Genomic DNA, 27,083 nt, shown 5'->3' with positions numbered 1-27,083 from the left:
ATATAATGCTTATTAATAAAAGGAATATGATATCAATTAATGCATTAATTCTGATGAATCTCTGGACATTACACTAGGTTGATGATGTTATATATGTGTCTATATACTATAACTCTGTTTATATGAAATTTACAAAACTAAAAACAACCATGTAGAAAGTAAATGCATGTTTTCCATGTAAGGAGGGAAGGCTTTAGAGCAATGATTACGTAATGGTGAAGACACTGACTCACTTGAGGACAGACCATTGTTTTGGATGTTAATCTACTTCAATAAAACTGATGGAAAACATTTGGTATTTGTAAAAAAAAAAAATCACTGCATTTCGATACCTAGTGCCTTGTTATAGAAAATTATGAAGATATTCCACTTGACGTTTTAGAGTTCATACTGACTAACTCTATAACACAAATTGTCAAAATTTGGATTATCATCAGGTATTAATCATTTGAAGCTTTCCTTTCAGATTGGTTCATATTTATGAGGTTGCCAAGTAAGGAGGTAACCAGAAGTCATGCAAAAGCTTGGGGTTCCAGTTACTAGAAAGCCTGGGGGGGGGTTGTTAGTGTAATTTATAAACATTAAAATGTACTGAAATAAGCACTTTGAGTTTTGAGGAAAATGCACACTTAAAATTGACTATAATCAGATACCTGTTTTTTAACGTTGCTGGGCTTAAACAAAGGAGCCTCGTATGTGTGGGCAGGTACTCTGTCACTGTGCTGTCCTTGCTGTCTGTATAGAGAACATTCCATCACCCTGTAGAGGTCAGGCATGCCTCTTGCTCTCAGTCTCCCCGCCCCATCTCAGACCCGTGACATCCTGGCGTCACTGACCTCCTCTCCATTAGCTTTGCCCTGTCTCATTTACATACAGGGTTCTTACGCAGTTACCATTCCATTCCGGCTCACTCCTTTCCCTCAGGAAAGTGTTACTAAATCCATCCGTGCTGTTCGCATCAGTCCTTCATTCTTACCATGTTTCATTTAATAGCTCTACTGCAAGTTTTCCACTAACCTGTGGTGGTTTAAATATCATTATGTGGATATTTCCCATTGCTCTTAGATAATACCCAGAGTGGAATTTTTGAGTTACATGATAAATGTATGCTAAGTTTTACCAAGAGTTGCCAATTGCTGTTTATCACAGATGTACTGGTTTTGTTCCTACTAGCAGTGTATGAAAATCCATCTTCCACACCCTACCCAGCATTCCACATAGGTAGTGTTAGTAATTCTAGCTCTTGTAATGCTGTATATATCCTTTCCATGTGCTTATTGACAGTGCACTGTGTCCTGCGTGTGTGTGTGTGTGTGTGTGTGTGTGTGTGTGTGTGTGTGTGTGTTTATGCATGCGTGCGCGCATGGTATCTATTTAAATATGACGGGGGAGAGGTCTATTCAAATGTTCTACCAATTTTTCAAATTGGAACATCTTATTAAGTTCTAGAACTTTTTTATTCTGCACACAAGTCCTTTATTATTTATATAATTTTTGTTTACGTTCAGTTGCTTCTTGAGACAGAGTCTTGTTGTGTAGCACTGACTGGCCCAAAACTTACAATGTAGATCATGCTGGCCTTAAGCTCCGAGAGAGCCCCTGTGTTGGCTTCCTGAGTGCTGGGATTAAAGGTGTGTGCCACCACACCTGGTTGGCCACTTTCAATATCTTAATAAGAGCTTCCCAAGAGCAAGTGTTATTACTTAATTCGAAGAAGTCAGATTTATCATTTGTTTACTTCTCTGAGCTTGTTTCGTGGAGATTTTCTCTGCGTTTTTTGCAAAGATGCGTTGATGATGCTTCCTTTTGGGGCCATGGGCAGGAGTTGTTTTCTCTTTGGCTGTCCAGCTTCCCAGCACCATTAGTTGAACAAATTCCTTTATATTCCTCTATCGAATTGTCTTGGACACTTTGTAAAAATCAGCCAGCCATGTATATGGAAAGCTGTTTAAAATGTAGTGATTATTCCAGGCGTGGTGGCTTAACATCTATATTTGACAAGCTGAAATAGGGAGATTCCATGAGATCAATAGGTTGATATGTGTATACAAATAAAATTAATAACTAAGTCTTAGTACAGAAAGTATCATTTTACCTGTTGATTTTTTTTTTTTTACATTTGTGTATTGTGTGTATGTGGGAAGAGGGAACACACAACTAAAGCACGTATGTGAGATCAGAGCATAGTCAGTGATGTCCGGTCTCCCTTCCACCGTGGGTCCTGGGAATCAGACTCAGGCCATCGGGTTAGCAGCAAGAGGCTTTATCCACTGAACTATCTCATCAGACCTTTCCTATCAGTTTGTTTTTATAAATGAGAATCTAAAATTTGTATTTGGCCTAGTTATTAAAATTATTCATGATAATTAGACTGCTAGCCCCTGGAAGTCTTTGAAGTACTTTGAAAGGTAAATTAATTCAGTTTCTGCCTATTAATATTACACATTTCAGGAATTGGTTTATATTTATTTATTGTGATTTTTCTTTTAAAGATGGGAACCAGATGGAAAGATGTGGTCTCCAAGTGCATCCGATGCCACTTACAGCCCCTTTTGCTGTTTTATGCAAACCCAGACGGTACAGCGGTCTCTACTGAGGACGCACTCAGGCAGGTTGTCCACTGGTCACATTACAGATCGGTTGAAGAAAACATGGGTAATTGCTTTTAAAAAGTATTTTTTGGTATTTTTCATTTATTATAATTAACTACTGAATGTAAGATGAATGTTGAGAAAATTTTAAAATTGATTTTCAGTCAAATGAAATTTAGGATAATTCTATATTTTGTTCATCTTTTCAAAGAAACCTTTCCCTGCCAGTAGCCTCAGAAGTACTATTAGGAATCCCCCAGTATGGTCAGTGTGGTGCACCCAGAACACAGAAGAGGCTATGGGGAGCTCTTTCCATCAGTGAATCTTGAGATTGTAAATGTTTAGTAACCAGAAAAGCCTGAAGCAGCGAAACAATGTGGGATGCATTACAAGGCGAATCCAGCCCTGAGTGACATCAGCCCTTAAGGATCAACTTATTTTGTCTAGGGTGTTAAAAATGTCTGAAAAATTACTTAAGTATCTTTTCTTCCAATGAGAGAGAAGTAAATGATGTGTTTTTAAACTGTCTTTTGAAGGATGTGGAAAGCCTATCATTTATAAACCAGATAATTCAAAGGAAAATGGATTTGGTGGTCAGACGAAACAGAAAGAAAATCACAAATTTCAAACTGATATTTCCTCGCTTAATCGGAGCCAAATGCAGACAAGTGGAAGGAGAGCACCAGGTACGCTTTTCTGCTCTCCGGTGGGCAGAGTGTAAACAGCTGAGCAGTCTGTCTGTCTCAGTTACTGGGCCTGCACTGCCTGGGGAGAACTGAACAGGAAGGCTAAACTGCCTCGCCTTGCCCACAAAGAGACAAGGCGAGGTAGATTTTGTCTTTCTTGTGAATGCATTTCTCAGAGTTAGGATTCTACTGACCTACTTGAGATTGTCCGTGCAGTGGAACAGGTTTTGTAAACTTTGGCCAGCCTTTAATTACTGTAGGCTTCCTATCTACTACATGAGTTGAGATACAGTGCTCACCTCAGAGACGTCAGTCAGTAAGAACACTTGGATAGAGCACCGCAGCTGCTGTCCTTTCTTTACTGTGCTTTAGGAGCTGTAGGAACTGTATTTAGAGACAGTATGGGTCTCCAGTGTCAAGAAAAACCCTGCTGAGCATTGGTTAAACATAAAAAGGAGTTCATTATGTTCTTTCTTTTTTTAAGTTACATTTGTCTGTGTGTGTGTGTGTGTGTGTGTGTGTGTGTGTGTGTGTGAAAGTGAGAGGACGACGTTGGGAGTTGTTTTTTTTCTTTCTATTAGATGAGTCCCCAGGATTGGATTCAGGTTGGCAGGCTTGCAACAAATGCCCCCTCACTGAGCCATTTCCGTGGCTTTTTTTTTTTTTTAATTAGGTACTTTCTTCATTCACATCTCCAGTGCTATCCCAAAAGTCCCCCACCCCTCCCCCAAAACTCCCCCACCCNCCCACTCCCTCTTCCCGGCCCTGGCGTTCCCCTAAACTGAGGCATATAAAGTTTGCAAGACCAATGGGCCTCTCTTTCCACTGATGGCCGACTAGTCCATCTTTTGCTACATATGCAGCTAGAGACACGAGCTCAGGGGTACTGGTTAGTTCATATTATTGTTCCACCTATAGGGTTGCAGGCCCCTTTAGCTCCTTGGGTACTTTCTCTAGCTCCTCCATTGGGGGCCCTGTGATCCATCCAATAGCTGACTGTGAGCATCAAGTTCTGTGTTTGCTAGGTCCTGGCATAGCCTCACAAGAGACAGCTATATCTGGGTCCTTTCAGCAAAATCTTGNTCCATTGGGGGCCCTGTGATCCATCCAATAGCTGACTGTGAGCATCCACTTCTGTGTTTGCTAGGCCCCGGCATAGTCTCACAAGAGACAGCTATATCATGGCTTTTTTTTTTAAGTATAGAATTTGTTTTTTAGTTCAAAGTTTATTTTTGTTGAACAACTTGAAAAATAATGTATATCATTAAAAGAATGTTTTCTTTTATAGTTAAGTTAAGCCATGATCAAAGAGAAAAGATAAAAGACATTTCCAGAGAATGTGCTCTGAAAGCCATTGAACAGAAAAATGCACTTTCTTCTCAACGGAAAGATTTAGAAAAGGGACAGAGGAAAGATACAGGCCGACACAGGGGTAAGTTAAGTACTTAGAGCATTAACTTTAAAAGAACCGGTAAGAATCCTATTTTAAAATGGAGTTTTCTAGTATACTGTGCATATTTACATATTACATTTTAGATTTTTACGTGTTTCTAGTATGATTTCTTGAATGCCTCTATATTAAATGTAAACATGAAAATTTTTTCCCATTCTTATTTAATTGTAATTTTGAGATGTAGCTCAGTTACTATTCTGTTGCTGTGAAAAGACACCATTACCAGGCTTCTCTTGTCAGATAAAGCTCCAGAATTTGCTTGCAGCTTTAGTGAGTGAATCCATGATTATCATAGCAGGAAGCATACAGGCATGGTGCTGGAGCAGTAGATGAGAGCTGTATGTCCTGATCCATAGGCAGCAGAGGGACAGAAACTGGGCCGATTCACAGTGACACCGTCTCAGACTGTTACACTGACTGGGGACCAGAAGTTCAAACTTAGTAGCCTATGGGAGCCATTCTCACAGAAACAAACACAAGATACTAGAGTTTATGTTTTCATGTTTTTATTTCTATTTATGTTACTTAACAATGCAGCTCCCTCATACAGTACAATAACCTAAGAAGGAAGGCCATGGGGAATAACTCATTGGTAGAACACCTGCCCACAGCATGGTCAAGGCTTTTGATTTTATGGTGTTTTCATGGCTATAACAACTTTGCCGCTGTGTTTGAAATGCTGAGTTCAGAGGTTTGCTACAGTGATGTCCTGTCACGTACACCGTTGCATATATTGTGGTGTGTAGGTGTGACATGACATTCCTAAGATGGACACTGCTTCAGGGTGGATTTGTATCTGGTTTGAACAGATGCCCTCTGCTGACCTTCTGGAAGACTGACAGTACCTTCCAACCCAAGTTGACAGTGTGCCTCATTCTTGAACTTAGTTTGAAAATCTTTACCAACATGGGAAATATATTTATGATTTTTGTTAATTATAAGTGAGCCAAACGCTTAATTCTTTTACAAAAGAAATCCCTTTTATGATCTTCTTTATAGGTCTTTTTAAAGCCCAGTTAATTTTATATCTCTTATTTGTAAGTAAACAATAAAGCATTGTTTTTGTATAGTTGGTTGGGTTTTTGATACAAGATCTTACTACATAGCCCAGGCTGGCTTCAAACTCATGATCTTCTTGCTTCGTGGTTTTAGCGTCCCAAGTGCTGCTGTGACAGAAATGCACTACCACACCTAACTTCAGATAATGCACTTTTTAATCCTAAATCAGTTTGTGGTGTATTTTAATTTTTATTATTTTCATGTGTGTCTTATGTACTGTTACTATTTTTTAAGATTTGGTTGATGAAGACTTGGCATCTTTCAAGTCTGGATCCCCTCCTGCCTCGGATGGCTTTAGACAACAAGGGAATCCCCATCTCTACCACAGCCAAGGCAAAGGACCTTGTAAACATGACCGAGCTACCCATGAGAGCTACACCTCTGGAAAAGTGATAGGTTCAAGCAAATCCCAGAATCTTCTTGTTCCTGGAGAGAAAACAGCGGGCAAAGCTAAGAGTGACAGTGGCACTGGCTATGAAACAGACAGCAGCCAAGATTCAAGGGACAAAGGAGGCAGCTGCAGTAGTAAGACTAAAAGCCGCCACCGTGGCTGGAAACCCATGAGAGAAACCCTAAACGTCGATAGTGTTTTTAGTGAGAGTGAGAAGAGGCAGCACAGTCCGAGGCAGAAGTCGGATATAGGTAGCAGGCCTAGGTGTAGCAAGGATCAGAGTTTTAATAACTGGCCAAAGGCAAACCCAAAGCAAAAAGGCTTAATGACCATATATGAAGATGAAATGAAGCAAGAGGCAGGAAGCAGAAGTTCCCTTGAAACTAATGGAAAAGGAGCAGAGAAAAATCTAAGTGCTGCTGAGAGCAGAGGTCCTGGTACCAGCTGGCAGATGCAAAGGACAGAGTCTGGGTATGAGAGCAGCGATCATGTCAGCAACGGATCTGCCAGCTTGGACTCTCCTGGTGTGGAGGGAAGTGGGGCAGTTGTGGATGTCGGTGGTGGGAAAGCCTTCAGGTAATACACAATCAACAGTTTCTCCCTCGTTATTCATATCTGTGTGTATGTGTGTGGGGGGTGTCTACCATGTTTGTGGTGGTGCCTGTGGAGGCCCGAAGAAGTCAGTGGGTCCCTTGGAGCTGGAGTTACAGACCGGTAACTGTGGATGCTGGGAAGAGCAAGAAGTGTGCTTTTAACTGCTGTGCCATCTCTCCAGACCCTTTTTCTTTTTCAAAATATGTTTTTCTGCTTTGAAGCTGTTATGTAAAAACTGGACTGAACTTGGCAAATGAGACTTCTGCTTTCTTAAACACCATTTGTTGGCTCACGCTAGGTGAGCAGTCGGCCTCCTCGCCGCGTCCTCCGTGCTCACCACCCATTCTCCCTAGTTATTTGAAGTAATTACAGGTGTGGGTACAATGAATTGTTAGGGAGACATCATGAAATTAGAGTGAAGAGAAAGACCTGGTATATTACAGCTCACTTAAGATTTCATATTTTCAATTTACATAGTTATTTCCTAACTCTGAAATAATGACTGTCCGGTTTTATGAAAATTGAAAAACACTAAAGTACAGACATTATTTTCATTATTATCAATTTGATTTTTTTTTTTTTTTGGTTTTTCGAGACAGGGTTTCTCTGTGTAGCCCTGGCTGTCCTGGAACTCACTCTGTAGACCAGGCTGGCCTCAAACTCAGAAATCCACCTGCCTCTGCCTCACGAGTGCTGGGATTAAAGGCGTGCGCCACCACGCCCGGCCGATCAATTTGATTTTTAAAGATAAATTTGTTTTTTGTGTATGAGTGTTTGGCTTGTATCTCTGGCACCACATCTGTGCCTGGTGCCTACTGGGGCCAGAAGGGTATTGATGCTCGTGAGTGACAGACAGTTGTGAGCTGCCATGCGCTTGCTGGGAATTGAACTCTCAGGTCCTGCAGAAGAGCAGCCAGTGCTCTTCCCTGCTGAGCCCCCTCTCCAGTCCTCAGCTGCTCATTGTTTGCAACAGGCTTTAAAGTGCTGATCGAAATTGGTATCTTAGTTTTAAGCTGATTGTTAAATTCTTCCATTTATACATATATAGTATATATAAGTTATCATCTCTGACATTTATATCTCAAAACTGGAGTTGTTTCTGTTATTACAAATCAGTTCCATGGAAGGAAATATAAAAAAAATTTAACCAAATAAGTGTTTGGTCAGGTGATTAATTCTGAATACATATTTTTATTAGTGATGTTAGCAACAGTGTGTTTGGATTTCTCTGTCAACTCTCAAACATCTTGATCTCAGTGGTGTGGCTGATTGCTTAACTTTTACTACTTTTTTCTGGCTTTAATTTTCAGAAGCATACATAATTTTACTTAGAATTTGACAATGTTGATTCACTTTTAAAAATCAGACTTATAAGATCAGCTGCTTATGCTCTATTAAGATAATCGATTCCATCAAGAATTAAAGGGACCTTCTTCCTAGTGTTATAAATTTCTTGATACTTTTTGAAATATAGTAGCACACATTATAAAAAGAACAGGACTCTGTAAAGACATAAACTTGCATTTTAGTTATTGGGCAAATTAATTTGACTTACAAAGCAGTTTCCGGTCATAAGAAGAGTGTAACAACATTCACGTGTTATAAGCTAGAAATTAAGTAAGTATATATTAAGGCACGTCACTAATTGTAGCACTTTGGAGGCAAAGGATTGCGGATTGTAGGTCACCTTGAACTATATAAAAAAGCAAAACAACAGAACGTGTATGCAAAGCCCTTGCAGCAGCATGTAAGAACATTTTTAACAAGTGTATTTCCTTCTTAGAATAAACTAACAAAATCCACAATACCTGATATGCTTGGTGTGTGTTTTATTTTTCAGTGAACATATTAAGATGAACAGCCAAAATATGGACAGTATGGAGTATATATCTCATCAGAGCAAAGACCACCCAGAAGGTAGAATTTGCACTTAAATATGCTTTGATGGTTGCCGCAAAGAGTGAATTACAGTAATTTATTGTTTGCTGTTATGATAGACCTTCTCTCTTGGTCAGTGTTTCTGTTGTTTATTTGGCTTACACTTCTGTATCACTGTTCATCATCAAAAGACATCAGAACTGGCAGGAACCTGGAGGCCTGAGCTGATGCAGAGGTCAAGGAGGGGTGCTGCTTGCCCCATCCCTGTGGCTGCTCAGACAGCTTTATTACAGATCCCAGGGCCACCAGCCCAGGAATGGCACCGCCTGCAATGTGCTGGGCCCTCCCCCATCAATCACTAATTAAGAAAATGCTGTATAGCCCTGCCTACAACCTGATTTTATGGAGGCCTCCTCTTAATTGAGGCTTCCTCTTCTCAATGACTTTAGCTTATGGCAAGTTGACATAAGACTAACCAGAACACCTTAGAAAATCCTATATGGCCAAAATAATTATTGGGACTTGAGTCAGGTGATTTGTGCCTGAAATCCCAGCACTGAGGAATTTAAGTAAGACACAAGGATTGTATGTCAATGGGCATCCAATAGAGTAAGACAAAACAGATGGAGAAATGCAAATAACATTTTAAATAACTTTGTAATACCAAATGCATTTTCTTTTGGTATGCATGTGTCGTAATAACAGGATAAAGAAATCAAACTTTTACTATGTCTTTTACTACTGTCTAGTCATGTGTGCTTTTCACATTTGCTTCACAATAGTGATTTTAGTTCATCACTCTGAGGAGCTGAATAGCCCTTTAAAACACACTCTAAAATTGACTTGGTGTGTATGTATGTGCACGCAGAGAGTTCATAATGGCAGCAGCTGTATCATATTCAAAGGATGTCTAAAGGTATATAGTTAGGTAGTTTGAGACATTTCTGATTTTTTACTATCAGTACTTAGAGCTATAAACTTTAGGACTATCATGTGTCCCATGGGTGTTAGTATATTGTGTCTTCATTGTTCATTCAATTCTAGGAATTTTTCAGTTTCCTTCTTGATTTCTTTAATGTTCCATTCATTCAATATTGTGCTGTTTATTTTACATGAATTTGTGTATTTTCTATAATTTCTCTTGCTATCAATATGTAGTCTTACTACCTTGTGATCGCAGATAAAATATAAAAGAGATTGCTTTACTTTCTCTGTATTTGTTAAGGCTTGCTTTGTGTCCTAGTTTGTAATTCCATTTTGGAGAAAGTATCATGGATGTCTAAGAAGAATTTGTGTTCTGTAGAATTTTGGTGGGATATTCTGAAGTGTCTCTGTTCCATTTGATATGTGGTGTGGCTTTATTATCTGATGACTGTAATGGTGAAAGTCTGAGATAGTGAAGTCACCAACTATTGCTGCAGTATGATAAATTTGTGTTTTTATTAAAGAAGCATATGTTTAATGAAATTTGGTGAGCCTGTATTTGGTGCATATATTTAGAATTGTAATATCCTAGTTGGGTTGTTTCTTTACAGATTTTGAACTGTCTTTCTATCTTCTGACTAGATTTAACTCTGAAGTCTTTTTTTGTAGGTATTTGAATAGGTATTTGCTTTTTCTCAGTCCTATTTGTTTCTAAAAACTCCCACCTTTCACCTTAAGACAATGTCTATCTTTGATGGCAAAATATGTTTCTTAGAAGCAGCAAAAGGAAGGATTCTGTTCTCTAATCCTATCCGCTAGATTCTCTCTTTACCTAGGACATAAAAGTGTATGTTGATTCTTTTCTTTCTGTTGATTTTGTAGGGTTTTTTGTTTGTTGGGTTAGTTGCTTGGTTTTTTTGTTTTGGTTTGGTTTTGGTTTTGGTTTTGGTTTTGGTCCTCTTGTATAACTATTGTCTTTCTTGACTATGTTTCTTTCTTTAAGATTTTAATCTTTGCTTTCTGTCTGAAAAATCCCTCACAGTAGCCTCTGTTAGACTAGTTATTTGGTCATAAGTTCCTTTAGCTTGCCTTTGTAATGCTAAATTTTCCTTTCTCCTTCATTTAGGATAGATAGTTTTGCTGGGTATATTAAGCTGGATTGGCAGTTGTGGTATTTAAGAATTTGAGTTGCATATTTTTCCAAGTCCTCAAGCTTTTAAGATTTCCTCTGAGAAGTTAGCAATTATTTTGATGGGCTTGCCTTAGTATGTCACTTGGTCCTTTTTGCGTACAGCTTTAATGTGCTTACTTTGTTTTGTATATTTAGTGTTTTAACTCTGTGACATGGCTGTTTCTTTTCTATTCCAACTTGGTCCTTATTGCTTGCAGCTTTTAATGTTGTTTCTTTGTTCTATAAATTTAGTGTTTTAACTCTGTGGCGTGGGTGTTTCTTTTATTATGCTGTCTGTATGATGTTTTTGTATCTGGATAGGCATTTCTCTTCCAAGATTTGGGAAATGATCTTCTGTGATTTTTACTGAAAACATTTCCTATTCTTCTCCTTCCATGCCCATAATCATTAATTTTGCCTTTCATAGTGTCCTAAAGATTTTCCTTAAGTATAGATCTGCGTGATCCTATTCCTCTCCTTTGCCTTCAACTCCTGAAGTTCTGTCCCCCATGTGATCCTTCTATTGGCAGGACTTTTCACTGAACTTTGACTTGACCTATTGTATTTTTCATTTCTATCATTTCAGTTTGTTTTTTCTTCAGTATTTCTATTTCCTTATTGACTTCTATTTTCATAATCTAAACTGACTTCCTTCTTTTATCCAGTTTGTGTTCTTGAATATATGCATGTTCTCTTGGCTTGTTATGAACGTATTTTGAATTGTGTGTCAGGAATTTTATCTAGATCATGGGAACTATACTGTGGGAGTTGTGACAGTTTGCATAAGATATGGAGGACATGAGCACCAGGAAACAGAGTGGCCTGCCACAGTTACTATTACTCTATAAATAAGGAAGAGCTGTAGGAGAATGCATGCTGGATTTTCTGCTGATCCCCTGACCTGGTAGGATGACCTAGGGTGGAGACTGAAGTCTCTGCACTCCCTAACCTCAGATGGCAAACCATAACTGAGGCCAGAGTATAGATAGGCTCCCGACTTTAAATTGTGAACCAAAAGTGAGACCAAAGTGCCAGAGCATTCCCTTATCCCAAATGGAAAACCCAAGCCGGCTCCTTTCCATAAGGGAAGTCCATGCTTGAGACTTTTAAAGGAGTGAGAAAAGGAAACATCATCAGCCAGGATATACAGGTTCTAGGATACAGTATTAGTTAGGTTTAGTGTTGCTGTGATATACCTGATAAGGCAACTTGAGTTACCTGGGCTTATAGTTTGAGAGTATTAAATACCTGTTACATTGTGGCCATTGTGCACCTTGAGGATGGAGAGAGGATATACCATGAAACAGCAAAATCCTTTATTATTCTCACCATATAAGTGGTTGCTGATGAATCAGGACACCAGACAAGGATTCCAGAAGCTTGTTTCTTCTGACAGCCCTCGACTAGGGGCTGAAGCAGGGTTTATACACATAAAACCCACCAGCATCCGGGCCAAGTTACAGTTGAAATTTTCACCAGTCAGAACTTCGGGAATAGGGACTTTCCCAAGTGTTCCATCATTGTCAAGTGACTGAATATAAGTGGTTGTGCCCAACCAATCAAATCTATTGGTTCTTTCTGTTGTTAGGAATAGGCATTATGTTTTGGGGAACCATTGTTGCTTAGAAGAGGGAGTTGGTCAGCTTAGGTAAAATGGAGTCTGAAGTAAAATGTCAGTACTTAGTTACATTCCTTTGCTTATTCCCAACAAGCTCCGCGTGACCAGAATAGCATGAGCATGAGAACTTGAGGGAGCTGAGTCACACTGCATCTGCAGTTAGGAAGCAGGGAAAGATGGATGCTCATACTGAGACCAGGGCTGCAGTCCGTGGACTGGTGCTGCCACATTTACCATGTGTCTTCCCACCTCAGCTCAGCAATCTTCATGTTCATGTCTAGAGATGAATTTCCTAAGTGACTCTTAACAGTATTAACTTACAAGTACTTACAAGTGGTAATATCTTCAAGATTTCAGTGTCTTGTCACAGTCTGTACCTTATTCATACATGTGTGCTGCGGGTCAGCACAGGGTATCTTCCTAGGTACCAGTGTCTCACAGAAGCAGGGTAGTTATAGGCATGAAAAGACCATACAACACAGGATCATCTCTGGGCTCTTCAAACATGACACTAGAAGTGACACTTGGACTTGTACTCAGACCCACCGTCCATGGCAATACTTCAAGCGGTCCTAGTTTTAAGGATGGCAACATGAGTTTTCTAAGTGCTGGAACTGAACTAAGTATGTGTAATAACTGCAGTGATACCAGGGACAGAGGGAGAGTTTCACGGATGCCTGTGTAATAGCTACAATGATACCATAGGTGATAAGAAAGATTAACAAGTGGTCATTAGAAAAGCTTTAGTTTGGAAATTATGCAGTGATATGGCATTATTACAGGGGATACGCTAAATATATATAGTAGCTTGTAAGCCAAACAAACATGAGCGCTTGTGGTGGGAGAAGAGGGGAGGGGCTGTGCTGTTGAAATAAAGGAAACTGTTCTGAAGTTTTAGAACTCAAAGAAAGGGGGTGTAAATTTTCACAGTGAGCAGCCACAAACCAACTATAAAACATTTTAGTCCTTGTTTGTGTTTGTAGAGAGTATTTTTCAGGTTACAAGCCTTGAAAATGATTATTTGCTAATTTATTTTGTTTTCATCAAATGTATGCTATCAGGAGGAAACACTTTATATTAAGGAAATAACTTTCCTTTCCCATATCAAAATGCCTGGCTGGTTTTAAACATCTGATAAAAGTCTAAGTAAGCAAGTATTACAGGAAGCAGTAAAAGGCGGCCAGAAATCACAGCGGGCCAGGGAAACGAACAATCCCTGCAAGTTCAGAAAATGCCCCTTGCTTCCTGGTGGCCACAGAACACAGGCCATAGAGAGTGTGATGATGAAAACTTCATTGTTTTGCAGTGAGTTTACACATTTAATATGTGTGAGAGTGTGTTGTTGCACTACATAGTCACTTTTATTTCAGTAAAGAACTCTTTAAAAAGCTCAACATTGTAATTATTTTTATGCCATTAAGTACTTTTACACTATACAATTGTCACCACCATCCATCTCCCAAATGACCTTATCAAGACCCCAACTCTACCCCCCCCCACCCCCCCACCCCCACCCCAAGAAACTGGCAGCCATCATTCTGGTTTGGTTGGTTTGTTTTTTCATCAGTTTGGCTGTTCTTGGTGCCTTGTTTAGGTAGGCTTGTGTTTATCCTTTCATAATGACCACAAGGGTTAACCATGTTGTAACACATATAAATATGTCTGTCATCTTTTCTTTTATTTTTGAGATAATAATATAATTACATCAATTTCTGTTTCCCTTCCCTCCCTCCAGGCCCTCACATGTATCCTTCCTTGCTCTCTTTCAAATTCATGGACACTTTTTTTTTCATTAATTGTTGTTATAAAAATATATGTGTGTACATATGTGTGTTTTGTATATGTACATACATATATATTCTTAAATAAATATGATTTGTTGAGTCTAGATTGTTATTGTACATTTTCAGATATTAACATTTAATATTGGATAACCAGCTGGTGTGTTCCTCTCTGGGCAAGACTATTTCTCCTGCTCTCAATATTCCATAGTTGCCTGCGACTCTGTGTAGGGCTGAGTACTCCCAAACCTTCCCCTATCCATGATAGCATTCTATTGTTGTTTTGTAAGGACTTCATTTTCTTATAGCTAATCCATTCCTCTCTTGGTGGGCATTTGAGTTGTTGCTACACTTTAGCTATTGTGAACACTGTTACTGTGAGCATTGGTTTGCAAGTGTATGTTCATGTCTTCCTCATCAGTGTTTTAGTTCGTATCCAAAGGACAATTGCCAACCCCTCCTGTGACAGCTCACTTCTCTTCTCTTCTCTTCTCTTCTCTTCTCTTCTCTTCTCTTCTCTTCTCTTCTCTTCTCTTCTCTTCTCTTCTCTTCTCCTCTCCTCTCCTCTCCTCTCCTCTTCTCTTTCTCCCTCCCTCCCTCCCTCCCCCCTCTCTTTCTTTCTTTCTTTCTTTTTTTCTTCGTTTTCTTTTTTTTAATTTATTTCTGTGGATGCCATTTGTGTTTCTGTGAATGTCTGCCACATGTGTGGGTGCCCACCAAGACCAGTAGAGGCCTTAACTGTGTATTCCTGGAGCTATTATGCAGCCTTACCTCCATATGATAAGTTCTGCAAATGCAGGGGTATTCTTGAAGTTGCCATAGTGGTATTTGAAATTTTTAGCTTCAGTTTAAAAATAAATTCCTTGTGGGATTTTAAATTCTTTCGAATACAATAAAAGAAATACATTAAAAGCATGTTGTCAAAAATAATCATACACAAAGAATATATTTGATATATGCAAAGCTGGAATGCTATAGATGTGGCAGTCATGAGATGATTGCAAGAAGAAATAATAGAACATAAATCATGGTGCAGCTTTGCTTTCTTTGGTAGAGAGGTAGAAGGTGAATTTTGAGCACTGAGAAAATTATTTGGTCATAAACTAAGGCAGTACCAGTGTCCAGAAAGATGACTTAAGTGGGTAGGCATACATAATAGAGAAAAGGAAGGAAGCCATGTTTGGGCACAAGTACATGCACCACTACCAAAGTGGGAAAATAAAGGATGAGTGGAAGAAGGGATAACATGTTAATTTTTAATTCTTTGAGCTCATCACCTTGATAAATGGGCTTTATTTTTCAGTGAAGAACAAAGTTTAGAAATAAGAAGCAATTTGTGTTTTGTAGCCATCACGTATAGGATTGACTACCTTATGTTTGAACAGAATATCCAGTAAAATTGTAAGTGGCAAAACAAGAATAGACGGAAGCAAAGAAGCTGAGTGAGAGTACGAGTGGGAGTCACAGGCAGGGCAGGAGCGACTGCTGGAGGTCTGCAGTCTTGGCACCTGAGAAGGCAGAGGAGAAAGTAGCAGAGGAACTAGAGAGCTGGGGAGCTTCAAGGAAGGCCACAGACAAAACAGAACCTAAAAGTACCAGCTTGGGTCTGCAACAAGTCACCAGTTAGTGATAAGCAAGTGTTGGCAACAGAGGTACTGTGAAGGTAGCAGTGAGTTATTTAGAAATAAACAACCACTATGTATATAACTTATTTTCAAATGTCTAAAGGAGGGGGATTTAACGTTTGATTATTTAGGGGATGTTTGGGTAATCTTTGTATCACTTTTAGTTTTTAAAAATTTTTTCTGAACTTTTTGAAATATAATTTGTACATTTTTTAAAACTAAACTTGTACTATTGGAATTGATTTATAACAAAAATATCTGTTTTTTTCTTTAAAATGTAATCCCAGTGAAAAAGGAAGTTACTGATTCCATTTTACTTTATAACATCACAAAATTTAGGTATTATATAGCACAGATTACTGTATACTAAGTTCCTTTTAGTATGTGGGAGAAAAATATTTTTAGACATAATGTTTTATAGTATTTCTGAAATAACTTAATATTGTTTTATTTGTAAATTAAGTCAGTGGTTAGATTCCTGTTCTTGAATGTTTAGCATTTGTAGTTATAAGTTGAAATAAGTCTGTAAGTTGAAAACTATAATAATTACCATTATATATTTAAATCTCACTACAATAATGAGTGAAAATTGCACAGTCTAGGCTGACTTAAGTTGTATTTCTCTGTGAGCCTGTTCTGAAAATGAACCATGTTTTCAGGTAAGGCATATATTTCAACTTCTTGATTTTGTGTTGCGGAATTTTTACAAAATCAAAATTAACCTTAGTTAATTTGTTTGCCTTAATATTGTTGTTTCTACTATGCCAAGTGTTAAAATCGGACTATCAGATTTACAAAGAACATGGAGCCAGAATTCCCTGCAAGACATGTGGATATCTATGTCAGCAGCAGAGAAAAATAACACATCTATTTTTAAGTTAGTTGGAATTCTGAAGTCAGACCAGTGGGTTGAATGCCAACCACGGTGATATTAAATTCTCAAACATATTTATAAACCCTCTGCTGCCTCCTGCTGCTTAGTGTGTGAATAGTTAGTGCAAGGAGAGAATTGAGGCTTTAAAGTAATTAATTTTTGTCTTGAAAAATGTTTATTATGTTTACAAACTATATTTGTATTTATTGGGTACGAAGTGAAATGAATTTTTATTCAATATGAAAGTATTAAATCATGCTAATCTATAGCTTTAAGTCATTTCTAAAATGTAACTTTCTGATCATATTGATTTTTTTTTTCTTTAGAGTAACAGTTTTCTTAATCAATTGTAGTTTCCAGTTGAATTTTGAAAGATCGGGATTGTTTGTTTTTAATATACCAAAATGATCTATTTAGGGATAAAAAAGGCACCTAAGTTAAAGTAACTCGGTTTATAACCGTCATTTTTTCTGTTTTCATTTGTTTTCTTTGTAGGCTTCAATTCATAGATCTGATGTTCAGATAAATTTAGAACCAGGGGAATAAAGGGAAACAGATAAAATGGCTGATGAGAAAGTCAGCTAAAGTACAAGAGGAAACAAAAATTTTGAATTGTACAGTGTATTGGTAACTCTTAAGTATTTGGGTATTTTTCCTTGGCATTAACTTGTTAACGAATATTGTTATGTGGTATGTACTGGTGGGCTATGTTTAGGCTGCAGGGGCAGGAAGGTCATGAATTCTAGGCCTGCCTGAACTGCACCTAAATAAAGTAGGTAGACAGACAGACAGACAGACAGACAGACAAATCAATCATGTCATCTGCTGTTTAAACTAATGGCTTTGTTTCATCTGCATGACAGGTGATTAGGGCTTGAATGTTAATAGTACGTGCAGATGCAAGCTGAGAGATGCCTTTCAGCTAACCTTGGATAAGCTAGCGTTGGTTACCTTTCCTAACTTCCCACAACTGCTTCCTCAAGTTTGAAAGGGAAATTGATTTTGCAGAATACTTAAGGCTGACATTTTAAAAAACGAACACTGTTGGTAGTTAACTGGAGTTGGCAGTCAACATTTCAAAGGAATTGTGGGAAATGTATTTTGGGACATCTTTATACCCTTAGAAAAGGATTGATCTGCAACAGGATTTTGTTTCTGAGGATTATATCAGCATGTCCTATGCTGGTGGTAGAGAAAAATTATTTTTAAATATTTATTCACTTAGAGAAAAATCTAATGCATGGTGACATAAACAAAACTTCTTTGGGGCAGAACTCCAAACTCTAGAAAGAATAGTAAAGGCAAAGCTAGGTAATGGGATGAGGGATGTTCGATTTTAAACATTGCTTCCAGAACAAGTAGTGAAAGGAGTGAGGGGTTGAAATGCCTGGCTGCATCTTAGTGGTTTGTGTTCGGACTGTCATGTTAATGGTCTTTTCATACATAAAGAAAATCTTGCTTGCCACAGATAGCAGTTGGAAAATGTCAGAATTTGTTTGTTCTAAAGCTAACCAGCACTTCTTTGACCCTACACATATATGTGATAGTTTCTCCAAATATAATTGCAATATAAAATATGATGTAGGCATAAATTTTTTGCAACCTATTTTTATTAAGGGTCCAACCTCTCCTCTAGCCCACCGCCCAGCCGAGGTAGTGGAAGAGAAAAGATAATAGGATGTGGGGGAAGTGGATAGTTCTTTAGGGCGTGAGCTCCATCTTCTTTGGCAGCTGCTACCTTGTATACGGTACAATATTCGCTTCTAGATACTAAATATTTTTTTTAAAGGAAAATGTGATTTGGGATTTTAAATTCACAATGTTACTTAGGAATAACAAGTTGAATTGTAAAGTTATTTTTCATAAGCCTTTAACATTCAAAAAACCTTGTATCTATCATTGTTAGAATTGAGGGTAAATTAAGTCCCACAGGACACAGTATGAGTCATGGTAAAGGTGAGCATGACTTGGGCATGGTCGGTGGTAGAGCACTTACATAACTATTGCGTAGAAGGCCTTCATTCTGTCCCCAGCACTGGAGAGGAGAAGCACAGGCCTGACTTACACAGATCTGTCTTTGCATCTGCTACCTAAGTAATCGGGAAGGCGTGTAGTGCCGCAGACCCTGAGTCCCTTGTCTGCGTAGAGTGGGTCTCTGGTTGCAGATGGACAAGGAGTCAGCGAATGAATGACAGACAGACACAACACAGGAGATTGTGTAGAATCTGAATATAATTTGTCAAGTCGAGCATCGAACTTTTTATATAGAAGAATAACAAGACACCAGGCGAGATACATCCTCTGAGTTACAGTGACACAAAACATAAAGAATGTATACATCAAAAGAAGGCGGGGGCCAGGCCGCTGCCACTAAGAAGGGAGCCAGGTGTAAAGCTAGTCTATTGTTAAGCCCACCACCAGGGGTTCTTAGTAAATGCCTGATTATGCTGTTTCTTTGGGCCTAGTGAAGAAACCTGTCTCAGGGGGATTCCCTAACTCTTTCATGGTGAACCCATCTATTCGCAAGGCCATTGTGAATTCCCTTGTCTGGGTAAGACTGGCTATTGTCCCAAGTAAACTCTCTGCTGACCAGCCTTGAGCTATTCCAGCTCCATTCTTTGTAATGCCTAATTAGTTTCACCCTCTTTACTAGAAGAAATTTGAATGTTACTGAATAGATAACCTTCTCACTGAATTCCAAGTTTGTCAGCTTCAAGGATTTTCTAGGATGTTGGAACACTGGCGAAGGCTTAGCTATATGTCAGAATTCAATCTTTAAAGGCATTTATAATAAAATAATACTAAAAGAGAGCACGTGGATCCATACACCAGACTAACAGGGGGATAGGGTATTAGTATACAGGTTATGAGAACGCCAAGGTTCCAGGAGGTTGAGTTTCCATGAAACTCTTTGCCTCTCGGCCTGCTAAGCAGGCTTCACTGGAGTGTGCATAGCAGTGTAGCCTTGCCAAGTCTGTTTCCACACAAAGATAATAATTTCTTAATAAGATTGGTGCACATGCCTTGATAAATAGAAGCTGTCTTCTGTGCTGCTATACCATCCCATTATTTAACTCAATTGATGTCATTAAACATTCCTGTGAGGTAGGTAAAATGGATTCTTGTCTCATAGGGGAGGCAGGTGTAAATGGTTAAAGTTACCACGTCTTCAGGTGCAGGATTTTCCCATTGTAACATTTCCTCAGTAATGCTCATGCAGTAGGGAGGTACACATGACCCAGAACAGCAGACCTGTTCTGGCATTGATGACCCTCAGAACAAGTAACAAGTGGAATAGAGTGTATAAGATCATTTAACAATTTTTGCTTTCCTTCTCTGTTTTCCCCAGGCTTTAGAAAAGAACTCCAGGACTTGGAAGCAGATGATAAAATTCATGAGCTCCACCCAGAATCACATGTGCAAATAAAAAGCCATTTGATAAAAAGGTAATCATAGATATTTAGAAATAGGAAATTTTCAGTTCCTAAGTTCATACACTGGGAGCTCTTGCAGAAGAAGTGAATGTGTATTTGCAATCTGAAAGTGAAAGAACCTAGTGGGGAAACCCCACCCAACTCCCGATTCAGCGTGCACCCAAGAATCACGAATAGAACACAACACCTTGATGTAACAACACGAGGTATTTTAATGGCGGAGCTCCGGGTCGAAACGTATCTCACACAGGAGACAGTGGATTCGACCACGAGGCTTGGAAGCTAGGGGTTTTTATAGAAAAGGAGTGGGGCTGGGGGAGGAATTGGCGCGGTTTCACATGATTGGTCCATTTAAACATCAGCAGCCTGAGGTCAGAGGGGTGGGAGATAGGGAGGCGATGGGCCTGCCCGGCCATGTCCTGGTCTGTNCTGCTATGTTCTCAGCCCCAGGTTTCAAAGCTCACAAACAACTCTTTGGGCTATTTGNCATACATTACATGAATCACAGGTCTCAAGTTTTATTTCCTTTCATTAGCATTGCAATGCTGATTTTATTGGGATTATTTCATAGCATGTAGACCTATTTGGTACACTAGTTGATTACTTTATTATACTCTCATACGCAGCTGGCATACAGAAGCGCTGATATCTTTTCCTTATACTTACCTACAGATGCCTAATGCCTGTTCCACCTTAACTACCCAGTTGTCTACCCTGGAACACTCAATTTTCAGTTTGAGGTGTAAACAAAACCAGCATAACTTCAATTTTTCTTCTTCATGGTCTCGGATTCTTACTGTTCTCCAATTTCCCTGAGTCTAGAACTTAAAGGAACTTTTTAAAGCACTTCCTTTTTTGGCTGGCAGAGTTGACATCGTCAGTCACTATGGACTAGGTGACCACAAGCACGGGATAGGGCACAAGAGCAACCCGTGTAATAGCCTATAGGTGCGTGGGCAGGACTCAGACAGCCTAACGGGAGTGCTACTCAGAGGTCTGTACAGCTGAAAACTGAACTAATGATTGCACAGGTTTTCACTGAGTGGTTTGCACTGCAGTTGACATTGGGTAACTAAAACCCTTACTGTGGAGGGCTGAGTATAAAAACAATCTGCAGTTTTGATGGTGATGTGAGAAGCTGTGGAGCTGGGATTCCATCATAGTTGTGTCTGCTGAGCCATGCCACGCTGCTGTTTCAGTTCCAAATAACTCAGGAAAAATCTTTTTACTAAAGAGAAAAGTAATTTAATTATTCCTCTTACTACCTCAAGTCAGTCTTGATTAAGATTAGGACACTGTCTCATGTTATATATTAGAATTTAAGTATCTCTACTGCCTATAAACATTGTAATCTTGGTAGGAAATGTTTTAAGCCATTGAATTATTTGCTTGTAACACTTCCCTTAAATTGTATATTTTATCATAAATAAATGTAATTTCAGTGTTTTAAATTTCTCATTATTAGGAATGTGATTTGGGGACTGGATATATAGTGGCATGGTAGAGCGCATGATTAGCATGCACAGGCCCTGGGTTCACCTCTTGCTGCCAATGCTATCCATCCTACAGTGAAGATACTGATTCTTAAAGTGATGGATGTTTCTGGCAGGCATGTATGTACTATCCTGGCATATAGATTCAGGGTCAGAGAGAATTGAAAATGTTAACAGCTACAAAGTAGTCTCCATTTCTACTGCTATGCTGTAAAAATATAAACCATAAGTCGGGAAATTAAAATGACAAGACAAATACTTAGTTTTCCTCTGTGATTATTTGGCTTTTATTTTTATTTTTAAATTCCAGGTCACAGATTGGTGAAACCAATGACAAGTTGTTTCCTTCAGCCAGCCCACAAATACTTGCAAGAGAGCATGTTTACCAGACAAATGAACACAAAGTAGAAAGACCAGAGAGGCGCGATACAGAAAACTCTGAGGGGACAGGCTTGCCATTTCACAGTGACGAGAGTTCTGTGGCTGGGAAGAGAGTCAACAGTAACGAAACAGTCTCGCCACCTTCACTGCCTTCATCTGTGAGAACTACTGGGCTAAAGCCCGAAACTGGACCCCTCATGTTTTGGTCACAGCAAAACATCACAGAACAGGGTTATTCTGACAACTCCCTGTCCAGAGAACTTACACTTCTGTCTGCCTGCAATGCTGATAGTTGTCAGATGCCAAAACTCCACTGCCACCGCTCACCACCCCCTTTGCCACCAAAGAAATACTCTACAACCAGTGCACCAAGGTTAGAGAGAGCTGGACTTAACCCTGATGGCAGGGTTACCGAGGCATTTAACACTAATTCCTCCAGTCTTCCAAAACACAGCTCGAGTCCAGCCTCAGGAGCAAATTTAGAAGGGAGTGCATGCATGACCCAGGAAAGAGATAAAGAAACTATTGAAGGGAAGCAACGTGCTGCCAACAGCTGCCCGTACAGTCGTTCAACTAACGATTTTCAGCCAGATCAAGACTCTACTTCTATGTGTCCAAATGAAACAGTTTCATTAACTACCTATTTCTCAGTTGATAGCTGCATGACTGACACCTACAGATTGAAATACCATCAAAGACCTAAGCTCTATTTTCCAGAGAGCAGTGGCCATCGGAGTAATAATCCACTATCTCAAACTGAGCAAGTAGAGGGATCCATTACATAATGGTCATCTTTCGTCAGCTGTCCTTCTGAACAAAGACCTTTATCCATGTAAGATAAATGAACCAGCCGTTAAAATTACCAACTGATAAAATCTAACTGTATAAAATAAAAATCAGGATAACATGTTTTATGATAAACTTACTAAATATTTTAGAAATTTCCTTTGTGTGATCTTGGCGTGCCTTGAAAAATAAGGATGTATATAATTACTTTGTTATATAACAGTTAAGTAAGCACCGTGTCTCCTACTATTTGGTTAGTAAATGTGTAACTATTATACTTCCAGTATTCATATGTAGGCTGGTGTATTTTACTAATTAAGAAATACAAAGTGTCTGGGAAAGCAATATTTGCTTTTGCAGAGCACTTTCTAGTGGGTAACCAAAGATGGCTATACCCACATGCTTTTGACTTCTGTGATAGTCTAATACATGTGATCCTTCAAGTGTCTTAAAAATGCCCATGGATTTACGTGATCATCTGGAAAGCATTTGCCTTAATGATGAACAATTTTTAATAATCTCAAAGTCATATAAAATTTACTTTATTCCTAGAACTTTTCAGAATATCTATTTATCTTTATAACTTGTATCTAAAAATATTTCAGTCATGTAAGTTAAAAATAAAAATTTGGTAGTATATTATTTATTAAATTATTTTCTAGTTTTATATGAAATGTGAAAGGTCTTCCCTTTGGTTTAATTTACTTTAGGCTGCTAATAACCAATGTTACAAGTTAACATTGGGCCTCTTATTGGGATGGTCACTGCTGCTTTGATCACTTAAAGATTGCTAGATTGTCAGAGCTTTTACTATTGAGGCTTCCAGGTTAAATTTCTGCCTTTATATAAAGGTTTACTCCTAATGAAATGTCCTTTTATTTATTTTTTTCACTTAAACAGTGATTTTATATCCACAACCATCATGGAGTAGAGTTTATTTACTTAATATTTTTCATTATTTTGAAAGTAAGCTGAATTGCCTTATTAGTTTTGATTTTATTTTGTAACAGGCTGAAAACCTAACTAGTTTTAGAATAGTTTCAAAATGACTACTCCGGAGAATTGAGAACTACAAAATTAGTTGTCTTTATTCTCTCTCTAAATGGAGAAGACGCACAATCATTACTTTACAACTTGTAACTTGACGAGGCCCACAAATTGGTAAAACCGAAACCCAACATTTAAGAAAAAGTACTTTTAGCTAAACTGAACATTGCTTATTAAAAGTGTTGCCAATTCTTAGCCAAACCCTGTTTTTGTTCTTTTCCAGCATAATTGATGATCATTACTTTCTATTCTCTTAAGGAACACTTGAATATAAAATTAAAATTCATCCTTAAAGATTATTTTTAACAGCTTTTAGTACGGAGAGTTTGTAAATAGTGTAAACTTTGTAAATTGTATTGCGTTATCAGTGTTGATAATTCTTGCTTTTATAACATTGTAAAATACTAGCAAAGATCTTGTTATTTTTAATAGTTTTTAAAAGATTTTTAAGTTTTAAAAAAAACTCCTATTTGGTCTATATTCCCTGTTGGGAATGTATCGTTTGAAACACTAACTGATTTCTGTATTTTACAGCAGTTTCATAGATGTACCTTTTCAACTCAGTGGAGTTTGCAAAGAGAAATGTCATTTCTCCTTTTAATTGATGCACTTCTCAGTTAAAACCCTCTGCGTTATGTAAGACTGACTGAAATGGAAACTGATCATTTGTTGATTCAGCACAGAATAGATTCAGTATGTATTGGCTAATTAATTATATGTATTTCTTTTCTGGTGCCTATTTTTAACCAATGTTTCTGTGTTAAAAGCTTGTAACTTCTTAAATAATGTAATCATGTTTCAAATAGTTATCTTCAGAATATTATATTTTCATGTGAAATCAATTTCTTTTGGCTCAAAACAATGAGAGAAACTCAATTTTAAGCAGTATAGCTTGTCTTTTCTTTGCATTTATGAACTGTGGTCCCCCTTTCCACATTACTCAATTTATGGGAAACATTTAAAAAAAAATTAAAGCTCACAAATATTAGCCTAGGATGTTCCTAAGATTTACATCCCAAAGTCAGAACCACAGCTACCGGCAGCTATTCTATAGAGGGCAAGACGTCAATGGTTTGACTGTGGACAGTCGATCTCTGGAACAGTGTTATGGGTTGAAAACAGCCATAAGCAAGTTGTACTGGGTGTTAGGGCTCTTTTTCTTTTTCTTTCTTTTTTCTTAATAAACATCAATACTATTTATTATGGGGTAGGATGTGACTGATGATCAAAAAAGTTCTTTTTTTTTTTTTTAAAGTATGTTCCAGCTTAATCCAGATGAAGCTGAACTTTTGTTAAAGCTGTATTTAAAACCTTGACTTTTCTTGTTTTTACAGAATGCTTCTAAATTACAGTTTGTCATAAAAGGCATTATAGCCCAGCTTCCCTCTGGAAGCCCTGACTTTGCTTTAGTCAAGTCTCCAGGGCTTGGGCTAAACCCAGGTCTCAGGTATTGTGTAGGGGAAATCCCTCATTCAAAAGCACAGGGGAGAATTTTATCTAGTAAAGCTAGAGGAAGAGATCATTATCTTATCATCAAACTGTGTGGTTTTCTGAGACTAAGAGATCCCTCCCCTGCTGTCTTCCTTTTATTCTGTCCCAGAGTTCTATGCAAAAAGACACTTGTTTCCAGGTTGCATCTGGGCTGCTCCTGAAGCAGGATTGGAGCTGTAGATGTAGGACCCTTCTGGATGGTTTCAACTTGTGAGGTTTCACATGGAGCCAAAACCTGAGGTTTATTGGGCTTGCTTTTTTCTTCAGGCTGTATATAGTGACTCTTTTTATTTGTTTGTTTTGTTTATTTTTTGAGACCACGATGTCCTGGAACTCTCTATGTATGGTAAATCTTCCGTCCTTTCTTTTTTAACTCTGCACAAATTAAATGCCATCGTCAAGTCCTCCTGAGTGTGGAATAATACTGCAGGAAACATGTTATTGGGTGGGTGGGTAGGGAAGAGTGGGTTAGAAAAGCTTTTGTTTTGTAGCAGAGTCTGCCACAGCTAGTCCATCACATCAGTTTTACTTACAACATAAAATCAACAAAAACATCCAGACTGACAATCCAGTGCCACAAGCAAATAGCAAGCACTGAAGAGCAGAACTGTATCTTCAAGAGGTGAAGAAGCCCAAAGCATCATGAATCGAGCTGTACACTTTTAGCACAACACCCAGGTGACTTGCATTTTTACCACAGTGTTACTGATTTCTTTTGCTTCAAGAGAGACCTACAGACAACAGTACTTCCCAGCAATCCCTCCCTTTAGGAAAACCACTGACTCTTTCTATGCTTTGTTGAAGACAAATTCCAGATGAAAATACCCTTGTAACATTCCACAGGTCTCATATATTGTATGAAGTTATGCATATAAGGGCATCACTATAATTTCTGGCTTTGTTATTCTTCTCTACCTGAATCCATACCTTTGCCAAAGAGCTTAGCCTACTAGAGGTCATGTTTTCACAGCTGCAGACCAGTTCCTAATTGCACTGGAAATTACAGGCCCTCATGGGGTGAACAGACCCATCGCCTCTGGGCCTCACCTTTAAGAACTGGTTGTTCAATGCTTCATCATTCTGCTTCTGAATCCTACCTGTTAGTCAGTCGCCACTTCCCATGCTTCCTCTCCAACACTACCTGGGGTTGCCACCCCACAGGGTGTGAGGGTGGGGGATCAGAGAGTCAGGAAAACCCTCCAGGCCCTAGAGAAGGAAAGTAGGGCACAGGGCTTTTACAGCTTCCCTTGCTTTTCAGCAACCGCGCGTTTCCTTCCTTTTGCGGAGCTGAGAACATATACGACACCATGTGACACCTGGCAGACGATTTCTGCAAAGCTTCATGTCTGGAGAAGGGAAGGTTGACTCACGCTTGCTTTCACTGAATGTGTGAAACCTTTCGAGGAAATTTGGAGGCAGAAAAGCCAAAGGATTTTGATGATGTTCTTCATTGCTATTAAATCAGTATTTTTTTTTAATTAGGTATTTTCTTCATTTACATTTCCATGCTATCCTAAAAGTCTCCCATACCCTACTCCCCCAAACCCCCCCCTCCCACTTCTTGGCCCTGGCGTTCCCCTGTATTGAGGCATATAGTTTGCAAGACCTACGGGCCTCTCTTTCCAATGATGGCCGATTAGGCCATCTTCTGATACTTATGCAGCTAGAATCACGAGCTTGGGTACTGGTTAGTTCATATTGTTGTTTCACCTATAGGGTTGCAGACCCCTTTAGCTCCTTGGGTACTTTCTCTAGCTCCTCCATTGGGGGCCCTGTGATCCATCCAATAGCTGACTGTGAGCATCC

General features: G+C 38.7%; 1 protein-coding gene across 4 annotated transcripts in view; it reads left to right on the top strand.

Annotated features, from left to right (window-relative positions):
• Window positions 1-25,023, top strand: part of Usp53 (ubiquitin specific peptidase 53) — a 53,787-nt gene extending 28,764 nt beyond the window's left edge. For 3 of the 4 annotated variants that reach the window (XM_021158980.2, XM_029475182.1, XM_029475183.1), the window contains exons 10-16: window positions 2,493-2,655; window positions 3,128-3,277; window positions 4,566-4,709; window positions 6,024-6,756; window positions 8,615-8,691; window positions 19,995-20,091; window positions 21,883-25,022. In XM_021158980.2, the coding sequence (XP_021014639.1) occupies window positions 2,493-2,655; window positions 3,128-3,277; window positions 4,566-4,709; window positions 6,024-6,756; window positions 8,615-8,691; window positions 19,995-20,091; window positions 21,883-22,738 (2,220 nt within the window). In that variant the 3' untranslated portion in view covers window positions 22,739-25,022. Of the gene's footprint in view, window positions 1-2,492; window positions 2,656-3,127; window positions 3,278-4,565; window positions 4,710-6,023; window positions 6,757-8,614; window positions 8,692-19,994; window positions 20,092-21,882 lie in introns of all 4 variants that reach the window. The other variant, XM_029475184.1, reaches the window with a different exon arrangement.
• The last annotated feature ends 2,060 nt before the right edge of the window (window positions 25,024-27,083 follow it).

This window comes from Mus caroli, chromosome 3 (genome assembly GCF_900094665.2).
Source record: "Mus caroli chromosome 3, CAROLI_EIJ_v1.1, whole genome shotgun sequence".
Classification (NCBI taxonomy): domain Eukaryota; kingdom Metazoa; phylum Chordata; class Mammalia; order Rodentia; family Muridae; genus Mus; species Mus caroli.
The sequence above is the reverse complement of the archived record's forward strand: the minus strand, read 5'-3'. Positions and strand labels throughout refer to the sequence as shown.